Below are 12088 nucleotides of genomic sequence, written 5' to 3'. Positions count from 1 at the left end.
GTATCATTTAGATATATTACCACTCTGTGATAAGAATAGCCTAGTAGTTTTCATGGTGAAAATGATTACTATTTTCAGTGTTTGTGCCAAGCACCATTGGTAGGAATGAACAATCAAATATAGTTCCTGTCCTTAAAAAGATTACCTTCTGATAGGGGAGGATAAACTTGCATAGAGGAATAGTACCAGGGCAATTTAGAGGGATAATTAGAAGGGCTGGAGGAGAGCAGACTATAGGAAAGGGAGATTAGATGCCAGCAAGTAAAACACCTCAATTTACAGAGGAGAAAACCAAAACAAGGGAAATTAAGTGACTTACAAAGGGTCATGAGTTAGTTTAGGGTCTGAGGTGAGATTTGAATCCAGGTCTTCCTCACTCATAGCCCAGTGAATTAAGAATAAGATACACTCCCTTCAGAATAGTAGCTGAGTCGATTTGTTCAGGGTTACAGAAGTGGAGTTAGGAAGGAGGGGTAGGGTTTGGGAGAAGATAGGAAGTAAGGTAGAGAATGAGTAAAATGTACTATGGCTGGTATCTTGCTGAAATCATGGGCCTGGTCAAGCCCACACTCAGAGCAACAGACCCACATTGCAAAAATTCTAGAGATGAAAGAGTTAAACCTCTTTGCTATTAATTCTGGCTTCAATTTAGTTTAACCTATTAGTTTCATGGTAGTAATATACATAGCTGGGAAATTTCTGTTCACAACCTAATACTTGCCTAGGAAAGGTTAGCTACCTCTATGGACAGAAGAAGGGTCTTTTGTTGTTGTTGCTTGGATTCAGTCAATTACGACTCTTCATAACCACATTTGGGGGTTCCTTGGCAAAGATACTCGAATGGTTTGTCCTTCCCTTAAATTTAAGAAGTTCTTCTTGGGTGTTGCTCTTTGAAGACGGGGCAGTGGGAGCTTTGAGTTTTTAAAAATGGAGTTATAGAAATTGCTTTTCATTTGTATTTATTTAGTTCCTAATTAAGTATTTTAGAACGTCTGTCACTTGGTTGTATCTGCAATAAGTATCGGAAACTTCTTTCAGTGGGACCTTTTTTTATGGGTTTAAAACAACATCAGGGGCGATAAATCTCCAAATGTCACACTGGTCAGCAGCTGAGGAGTAAATGAAAACTAATGACACTTATCAGGCTGATGACACAAATGATTTATTGGGCATAATCATTTAACACTTTCATAAAGTCAATATAAGGGAAAGATACTGGTTTCCTATTATGGTAAACTGTATTTGTACTGTCAGCCCATAGTGATTTATTATAAACCTGTGGCTGGGATTAGGATATTATAAATGGGGGAAAAATGGAAGGCTCATTAATTTTTTATACCTACAGGTAGAAGACATGCAGTGGGCTAATAGAGAGCATACGCATCCTGCATCGGTCTGCAGCCTGCCATGCAAGCCTGGGGAAAGGAAGAAAACAGTAAAAGGTGTCCCTTGCTGCTGGCATTGTGAGCGGTGTGAAGGCTATAATTACCAGGTGGATGAACTGACCTGTGAACTTTGCCCCTTGGATCAAAGACCCAACGTCAACCGTACAGGCTGCCAGCTCATTCCCATCATCAAGTTGGAATGGCATTCTCCTTGGGCCGTGGTGCCCGTGTTCATCGCTATCCTGGGAATCATCGCCACTACCTTTGTGATCGTGACCTTTGTCCGCTATAATGACACCCCGATCGTGAGGGCTTCGGGGCGGGAGCTGAGCTACGTCCTCTTGACCGGGATCTTCCTCTGTTACTCCATCACCTTTTTAATGATCGCAGCACCAGACACTGTCATCTGCTCCTTCCGACGGATCTTTCTGGGGCTAGGCATGTGTTTCAGCTACGCAGCCCTACTAACCAAAACAAACAGAATTCACCGGATATTCGAACAAGGAAAAAAATCCGTCACTGCTCCAAAGTTTATCAGCCCAGCATCCCAGCTGGTGATCACCTTCAGCCTCATCTCCTTACAGCTTCTGGGAGTTTTCGTTTGGTTCGCTGTGGACCCTCCACATATCATCATTGACTATGGAGAACAGAGGACACTGGATCCAGAAAATGCCAGAGGGGTGCTCAAATGTGATATTTCAGACCTTTCTCTCATTTGTTCTCTTGGATACAGTATTCTCTTGATGGTCACGTGTACTGTTTATGCCATTAAAACCAGAGGTGTCCCAGAGACCTTCAATGAAGCCAAACCCATTGGATTTACAATGTATACCACCTGCATCATTTGGTTAGCTTTTATTCCCATCTTTTTTGGTACAGCGCAGTCAGCAGAAAAGGTAAGTGCTGAGAAAGTGAACTACTAAGTATTTGATTCGTTCTTCTCTTCCGTGGCCATGATCTACTGTATTTCCTAGGCTCTTGTGTATTCCTTAATAGTACTTCCATGCTAAGCTTACTTGGAATTACACACAGTCTTCAGGGTCACGGTGCTCTGAAAGTGAGTGGCATGAGCAGGATTTCCATGAAGAATATGTAAATATACTTTCTTCTTGGAAAGACTGGAGAATTGATGGATTATACTTTCTGCATGCCTCTCCAGGCCTCTAACCCTACAGTAACTGCACTCTTCTAAATTAGGACTGGATTAGTTTGAAGAGGGGGGCAGAGAAGAAAGTAACTTCAGATTCACTAAGTCTTAGATATGTCCTACTATACGCAACATTTCTCCCTTTGACTTTTTGAAGTCAGTGGAAAGGTTTACATATCCTGCTAGTGATGGTGATGGTGATAATAATGATTGTGCTTTCTTTTCCTTGTTCTAGTAATAGAATAGGGTCATGATACCATGTGAAAAACTGAGGTGAATTCTCTTTGTCCCTACTTTTCATTCTCCTTTCCTCCAATAGTGTACTATAGATATCTGGGAAAATAAGAAAACAGAAAGAAAAAGAGAAAAGGAAAAATGGTAAAACATTTAAGAACTGAGATGCCTAATTCAACATGCCTAGTGAAGAACAGGAACTGGGCTTTCCTTCCCTCCCACCATGCCCCCAATCATACTAGTAAGAAAATCCACAGGTGAAGAGCAATAATTATTTGACTGGAATGATTTAATTATATGTCTTTGAAAAATGAATGGTAAAGGGGTCTCTCAGATAAAAGATATAGGTGTCTAGTTTGGAAGTAGAGCAACATAAAAAAGAGAAAAAATCAGATAGAGAACATATCACTGTGATAGTTACTCCTCTAGTAAATTTTTTCTTCAAATTAAACAGCTTTAAAATTGTTCTATCCTCTATTAGAAGTTGTAAAAAAGTAGAAGAACATCCTGGGGCCAATTATGCTCCTTTAGAAACCTTTAAAGAGAGACTCTGCAGGACTCTTAAAGTCTCAACTAATTCAGAAAGCCACAGCTCTATAAGGGAACTGAGAGCTCATTAGTACAAGTGCTTATCCTTTATTAGGTCTCTCTTGCCTTCAACCATGTTCTTATGGGTGGAGGGGGAGTGACTTCAGCAAATTTGTCATTTAATAGGCCAAAGGAACAACAGATCCATTATCTAAGATCTTTTAGGACTTGGGTGCTCTTATGGAAGTCCATGTAGATGGGATCCCATAGTAGGAAAGCATAGCCCCTAAAAAGGAACTAGTAAACTCCTTATATATAAGACAAGCAGATGAAAATATATTCTGTTGACTTTCTGAGTTTGATTGTGAATCAGAATTGCATTCTGTATAAATTCTGCCCATGCAATTGATTTCCTTATATCACAAGCTTCTGCTAATAACTGTGCCAAAACATAACTTTCAGAGTATTGTATTGGAAATTACTTGTGGCTTGGATGGGAAATTGGAATTCATTTTTTGTGTGACCACCAGTCCTTGGGAAAATCAATAAGCTTTGATAGCCCTTAGATCTATGTCTGTCTTTGTGTTTTGTCTTTGTCTCTGTCTTTGTCATTGTCGCTCTCTCAGAGGTTGGAATAGATAATCTCTAAAGTTCCTTCTTCACTTTTAACATTCTAGGCTTTATGAATATATGATTACTAATGACTTGAAAAGCAAATATGCTTTAGTTAAAGTGCAAATATTGAAGTCAAAGGAATTGGGTTAAAATCCACGATTTTCCAGGAATTTCCAGTGACCATAATCAAATCATTAAACCTTTGTTGTCCTTCGTTGGATTAAAGCAGAAGTTCTTAATATTTTTTGTGCCAAAAAATTTTGCCATTTTGATAAGGCTTGTGGATCCCTCTTCAGAATAATCTTTTTTAATGAAGAAAATATGACAGAAAATATAGAAGAAAATAATTCATTGAACTTGTCAACATACAGATAAATACATACACATACACTAATATATATCATATTACTACTGACCTATTGCTTATTTATACACTTGAATACAGTATTACCTTAATTATATGTCACATATATACATTTACGTAATGACAGCTATGTAAATATGCATATGTTTTCAGTTGTTCGAATCATGTCTGACTCTTCATAACCCCATTTGTAGTTTTCTTGGAAAAGATAATGGAGTGGTTTACCATTCCCTTTTTCAGATATATGCCTATACATACACATAAACATAATATACAACGACATTAAATAGACAAAATAAGTCCATAGACTCCAGGTTAAGAACCCTGCACTAGATGGCCTTTGAGGCCTCTTCAACACTAGATTGAATTCCACAGTCCTTTAAGGTCTATTCTTTTCTGGATCTATCATCCTGTTACTTTAACTTGTACAGCAAGTGACCTTTATCTGAGAGGAAGTATGCTCATATAACTTTGCTCTAACAAAAAAAGTCAATAATAGGCAATTTGCTTTTCTGTATCATAGCAAAGGGAACATTTGAAACCAGCAAAATCTCCAGGATTTGAATACCTAACATGGAGTTTTTCTTTTATTTTTCACTTCTATTTTAGAAATTATAGGCAACTTTTAATCTTCATATAATGATTTTCAGGAGAAAAATAGGGAAATTAAAATGATAATAAGATAGTTTTTCTATTCAGTTAATTCTTTCAGTGTCTCTTTTATTTCCCTCTTGTAAATAACATGCATTTCTACAGTAAGCTTCTTGTGCCTCATCATGGTATTTCCAACATGTTATGAAAGTTTTTTTATGAATAATAAAAACTGATTATTATTTGAGAAGTCTGACAGACAGAGATAGAGTCAGAGACAGACAGAAAAAACCTAGAAAGAGAGAAGGAAAAAGACTGGAAGAGAATATCCATAGGTTATAATATGGTTAGGTTAGAGTTGCTTGTTTATTTGTGTTTTTTTTTTCCTTAGCTAGTACAGAACTTTTTCAGAAGCCAACCATTATAAAACATGTTAATTGGTCCTGGCTTTTATGTGTGCAATTTCGTTGAATGAAGAAATGACTTAATTGATGAATGAGAGATAGTATGCCTGGAACTTTGGTGGCAGATTATGAAGTCCTTAAATTATTTAGGAAGAATCAGGGTTTATTCAGACTTTGACTAGCTATATACATCAATGTACAAATGTTTTAAAGTAGTTAAGGCTCTTCTCATGAGATGCATGATGCAATAAAATTATTTGTGATTCAACAAAAATTGTTTTCACACTTCCCACTTAAAACTCCTCTCTGCCTAAGGCCCTAACCACTATTAGTCAAGGCTGTTATTGGGGATACTTCAGGATAAACTTTTTCTGTGTATTCCTTCAAAAGGCTGAAATAAAGGAATAAAGACAATATATGATTTTGCATGTAGAGTTAAGCCTTTGACAGTTGTTTGGAATATAGCAAATATAGGTTTTTTCTAGGATAACTCCCATTTCAGGAAATGTAAGCCTCTTTTTCATGAAGTTTGTGAAAAGAATACCCTGTCAAACTACGCCCCAGTTTAAGGTGTAAAAAAAAATCTCATCACTAGTGTTAAAGGACTCTTGACTTGTTTTCTATTGGTGGTTTTAATACTTCCTTACTATCTGACTTCAAAAAAGTTCTGATACCTCTCTAAGACTCCTTTTTCTCTTTGACAAAATGATCTTTAAATGTTCTATAAAGTGCCTTCCAGTTTTAAAAGAGAGACAGAGACAGAGACAGAGAGATAAAAAAAAAAGATCACAGTCAGAGATAGACAGGGATAGAAATAAAAATCAACAGATGAACAGACATGGTGAGGGGGGGAAGAGAAGGGGAGGTACAGAGAGAATAGATGTGATTTAAATCACATCACAAGAATAAATAAAGGTGATTTAATAGAAAGAAAACAGAGGACATCTGGGAGTTTCAGTCATTTTCAAAGTCAATATGAATCAAAAGCCTAATATAGGGAAGAATGTTTGGACATGTGATTTAATATAGAGAACTCCCCTCTTGCTCAATGCAGGTCAACACTATCACTCTAATTTATATTCTTAGAGACTTCCCTGAGTATGCTGATGTGAAATGCCAAGCTCCATGCTCCATAGCCAGTAAGAATCAGAGGTATTCCAAAAGGGTTATATAGTAGCCAAATTAAAGCCTAGTATAAGAGGGATGGTATCTAATACTAGGAAGGTTTCTTGTCAGAATTGATCTGAATCAGTGTCCAGTTCTGGGCATCATACTGTAGGAAAGGTATTGATAAGCTGAAGTTGATCCAGAGAAGGACATTTAAGATAGTGAAGGGCTTGAAAAACATGTCCAATGAGGATCAGTCAAAAGAACTAGGGTATTTTTTTTTTTTAGCATGGAGAAGTAGAGAAAGCCAGATTTGGGTGTTGGTAGGTAGAGGGAAAATGCAAGAAGGATCAGATTTGTTCTGTTTTACCCTATAGGTCAAATTACTCCCAACTTTACACTCAAGGAAATTCCAATCATTTAAAAAATATTTGAGTTTCAAATTCTGATTTTTCTAAAATTATCCTGCTCATTATTTATTGCACAACCACATTCCATTAAAATCATATATCACAACTTGTTCAGACATTTTCCATTTGATAGACAACCCCTTAATTTCCAATCCTTTGCTACCACAAAAACAACTGTAATAAATATTTTTGTACAAATATGCCCTTCTCTCCTTTTTTGTAAATCTCTTTGAGATTTATCCAATTACATTTTAAAAGACTCATTACTTTAGGGGGTTAAAAGGACAGAGGAGTGTCAGGCAGAATGAATAATGAAGTTCTTTAGTAAAAGTTCTAAAGAGGATTGGTATAAAGAATAACACTCCACAAATGGAATAAAACACCCAGGGATGTTGTAGGTACTCCTTGTGCAGAGATCCTCAAGCAAAGGATGAATGACTATTTGTAGCATATGTTGTAGACTAGTTTCTTATTTTGGTATGCAGTTGGTGGAATGGCTTCCCTAAGTTCCTTCCCACTCTAAGATTCTTTAGAAAGTTTTCTTGTGACTCTAATGTAGTAAAATTCATTTTCTCTCATTACAGATGGAGTGTATCAGAATAAAGTTCTAATAGAGCCATTCCCAAACTGTTTTGAAACATAACAGAATCATCCAATAGTAATTGTATTTACATGGGGCATGTAGGAGAGAGAACCAGGAGAAGAGTGCCTGATCCAGAGTTAGGCAGACTCATCTTCTCAAATTCAAATTTGGCTGCAGACATTTAAAACATAAATTTTAAATAAAAAATAACCCTCCTGAAATCCAAGTATTTCAATTGCTTTATTAGTAAATGTATTGATAAGCATTAATTAAGCACCTGCTTTGTGCCAGGCAGCTATGTTGCAAAGTGTATAGAGTCTGAGGCTTGAAGGCAAGAAGATATCTCTTCCTGAGTTTAAATATAGCCTCAGACACTTAGCAATGTGATTGCAGGCAAGCCAGCCAATCTCCTATGCCTCAGTTTCCTCATATTTAAAATGTTCTGGAGAAGGAAATGGCAAACCTTTCCACTGTCTTTGTCAAATCTCCCTTCCCCCATGGATCCTAAAGAGTCATACATGACCAAAGAAAAAGAACATAAAGTCATTTACATAGAACTTCATGGTCACTGAGAGCTTTAGATTCATTTTCTCTTTTAATCCTTACAAGGCTGTACATGGTAGGCAGCATAAGACCCCAAATCCCAAGGTCATACATTGAGTTACTGGCAGAGCCTAGAGCTGGACTGGGTGGTTTGTAGGCTCTCCATGGGACTACTTTGAACAGCAGTATTCATTTGGAAGGATTCAGTAAGCATTTGCTGAATTGAATTAAATGGGTATTCCATGTTTAAATATTTTAGCATTTTATAATCACTTCATATCTCACCCTTTTAATGTGGCTTAGAGAAGGAAGCAAAACAAAACCAAACAGAACAACTTTCCAGTGACTATTGCAATCCTAAATAAGGCAAAAAGGGGGACTTGTTCATGGGATGAAGATAAGAATGGTTAATATACAGTGATTTAAATTTGCCAGGTATTTCATAGATACTATCTTCTTTGATCTTGACAACAACCTTGTGAGATAGGTGCTATTATTATCATCCTAGTTTTATAGAAGAGGAAACTAAACCTGAAATAGCTAGGGCATTATTGAAGAAGGATGTAAAATCTGGCCTTGCAGACCTCTGGCACACCATCCACCTTACCTCATATTCAGTGCTCCATGACTTTGTTCTCTTACCATCCTCTAAGTAAAAAGTGTGAGACTTTTGACACCACAAGGAAGCACTGCAATGAAGGATCAAAAGATGAAAAATTCAGTGCAAATGAAGAGAGACTTACAAATCTGGAAGATATGTATGCTTTGTACAATAGTGATGTTCCAGGTAAAGTTGGGAGTTCTGATCAGATATAAGTTAGAGAAAACAGAAAGAGTTTTGGGTTTGAAACAAGCAATATGATCAGTAATTGCCCAGATATTTACAGGAGTCTGTTTCTCAAAAAGACCATCAGGCATCCCCAAAAGTTGCCTTAAGGATAGATGCCTGTGAAAACTTCTACAAATAAATTTCTGAATTCCATCATCTTTTCATGTATTGAATTAAGCATAGGTCTGTCCACATCATTACTCTGCTCTAGTACCTGCTATAGCTTCCTATGTTCTTGTTCGGTCATTTTCAATTTCTTTCTATTCAATCATTCCAGACATATTTGACTCTTGGTATTTGATGTGGGGTTTACTTGGAAAAGATACTGGTTGTCATTTCCTTCTCCAGTTCATTATATAGAGGAGAAAACTGAGGCAAATGGTTTTTAGTAGCTTGCCCAATATCATATTGCTAGTAAGTATCTGAGGACAACTTTGAACTCAAGACAATGAATCTTCCTAACTCCAGACCAGCACATTATGTTCTGCACCACCTAGCTACACCCTCACACCCTAGTCTCTAGAATAAAATACAAACATCTCAGCTTGGCATTTAAAAATCATTCATAGTCTAAATTCTGAGCACAAGCTTATTTCTATTATTCCCCTCCTCACATTCTATTTGCCATCCCAACTAGTCTGTTTCTGATTTCCCACTCTATCTTGTTTCTTCATGACTTTGCACAGCTGTCCACCATTCCTGGAAGTTGATTCTCTCTTCTTTTGTGCCTCAGAGTCCTTAACCTCCTTAAGTGTTCAACTCAGCTGCCAGGTCTTGTGACAAACCCTTAGTGATTTCACCAGCTGTTAGTGCTTTCACCTTTTTAGATTTTTTCACATTTACTTATCTCCAAGTAGAATGAAATCTTAAAGGTGAGGACTTTTGTTTTTTCATTATGTGTTTATTTCCTCAGTTCCTACTCCAGTGAATTGCTAGTTGTATGCATTTAAAAACACACACATTGAATTGAAGTGAGTTAAAAAATGCAGCAAGCATAATGAAAACACAAACTAAGAGCTTTTCTAGGACACTATGATAAAATGTTTTACTTAAAAGTGTACTTAATGCAATTTTGTGATTAATTGTAGAATTGCTCCATTTAATTGAATTATATGAACTTTAAAAATGTACTATACATATCTAACAGTAATTGTTCTTTTAAAATGTGATACCTGCCCTCTTTCCTATAATACATTGAGTATCAGATACTTCATGAAAATTGCAGTGATACTTCTGTATCTTGGTTTCTCTGGGTAAATCAGATTTGAATAAGACATTTCAATTTAAAACATTAAAAATGTAGAGCTCATGCTATGTATTTAACTGCATTTTATTTAAATTCTTCTCTCAATGTGTTCTACAAGGACAGGCAGCTAACTCAGTCCCTGATCCTACTTTAAATATTTCCATTTTGACTTCCCATGCTTCTGGGAGCCTCCTGTCCACCATACTTTATCATTGGGAAATGTCATCATTTTACCCAATCTAATTCGCCTTGGTATTTATATTTTATCAGTAATGTTTTTCCCTGTGATTGGAGTCATGAGCTTCTCTTCCTCCTTTCCTACTGGGCTACACTCATTTTGGGCTCCACACACCAAGGTTCTGCATCACCATATTGATTCCTGCTATTGAATACTTGTTATATCATTTCACACTTTTCACAATTGAAACTTGATTATTCTGCATTTTGTTCAAGAGAACATGGCCTCAAAGAGAAGGACAAGCTTTTCTATGGTTTGCAATAGGAGCTTACCGAATACAGTGATGGTCTTAGAGGCAAGAATTGTGATTTTGATTAACCCCTCAGCTACCACCCTCTACTGGCTGTATGACCATGGGTATTCCATTTATTTAACTCATCAAGGCTGCAGTTTCCTAATCTGCAAAGTGGGAATTACAATATATGTGGTTCATATTTCAAAAGGTCGTTATGAACAAAGTATTTGAAGCACTGTGTAAATATTCATATCCACATTATTACTTACATTATTAGTATTCAAAATATGGTGAAAAGATTATAGAAGACCACAGAAGAGATTAAAAATGAATGGCATTTCTATATAACCTATTTCCTTTATAATTCTATTTTTTTTTTGCAATTAAATAGATTGTCTGAGAAGAAATCCACAGGTATCATCAGACTTCCAAAGGAGTCCATTACACAAAATATGTTTAAAAACCTTGGCTAGAATCCTCAACTTATAAATGGCTAAATTATATGAATAGGTAGTTTTTAGAAAAAAAATAAAAAATTATCTATAGTTATATGAAAGAATTTTCTAAATTATTATTGATTAAATAATTACAAATTAAAACAATTATGAGGTACCACCTCACACCTATCATATTGACTAACATAACAGAAAATGAAAAGTAAGCATTTGGAGGGGATGTAGGGAAAAATGGTACACTAAGACAGTGTTGTTGGAGCTGTGAATTGGTCCAACAATTTTGAATTATGTGCAAAAGGCTATACAACTGTGCATACCCTTTGATTTAGCTATTAGGTCTGTATCCCAAAGAGATCAAAATAAAAAGGAAAAGGACCTAAACATACAAAAATATTTATAGCAGCTTTTTTAGTGGTCCAAAGAGTTGAAAATTGAAGGAATATCTACCAATTGGCTTTACAAGTCATGGTATATGATTGGGATGAGACATTATTGGACTATAGAATATTTTCCCATGGCCCTTTATTACCTGTTGAACCATATATTAATCAGATTCAGATTTGTTATAGAAGAAAACCTTTTTCATAGCTAGAAGTGTCCAAATTGGAAGGGGCTTTCTCAGAAGGAAATAGGTTTTATCGTCACTGGAGAATTTCATGCAGAGGCTAGATGATGTTAAGGCATGTAGGAGAGATTCTTTTTCATGTCCAAGGTATTCTAGAATATTCTTGAAGTTCATTCAATCTGTTACTTTGTGATTCTGATTTTTTGGCATGGAAATTGAATCATAATATCGTTTAAAACCATAGGGACAAAATGATTAGTTTTCTACTTGATATATCAGCTCCTCCATTGGCTCACAGTTTTGATGTCTTTGATTTCTCTAGCATATCACACAGTTGGGAAACTTCATTATCCTGCATGATCTAATTCACTTGAAGTACTCATACTCAATCACTTACTTGTTCCCCTCTGATTGGTGGTAAAGTCATGAACTCCTCTTCCTGCACCTACAGATAAGATAAAGAACAGACATTTCTTCATGTCGTAACTAGCTGCACTCATTTTGGAATTCTTTGACTTCTCCACCATACCCTCTCATCAAGTACTTTCCCTTTAACTCTCATTCTCCTACAATTTTCAGCATTCTTTTGTGTGCTGTTTCACCCCATTA

At 36.2% G+C, this 12088-nt stretch overlaps 1 protein-coding gene across 2 annotated transcripts in view; it reads left to right on the top strand.

Moving 5' to 3' along the window:
• The window catches only part of GRM8 (glutamate metabotropic receptor 8), a 1023203-nt gene that overhangs the window by 894905 nt on the left and 116210 nt on the right, over positions 1-12088 (top strand). For both annotated transcript variants that reach the window (XM_001365949.4, XM_056799656.1), the window contains exon 9: positions 1346-2281. In XM_001365949.4, the coding sequence (XP_001365986.1) occupies positions 1346-2281 (936 nt within the window). The remainder of the gene's footprint in view (positions 1-1345; positions 2282-12088) is intronic.

The sequence above is a fragment of the Monodelphis domestica genome, chromosome 5, assembly GCF_027887165.1.
Source record: "Monodelphis domestica isolate mMonDom1 chromosome 5, mMonDom1.pri, whole genome shotgun sequence".
In the NCBI taxonomy this organism is placed as follows: domain Eukaryota; kingdom Metazoa; phylum Chordata; class Mammalia; order Didelphimorphia; family Didelphidae; genus Monodelphis; species Monodelphis domestica.
The sequence above is the reverse complement of the archived record's forward strand: the minus strand, read 5'-3'. Positions and strand labels throughout refer to the sequence as shown.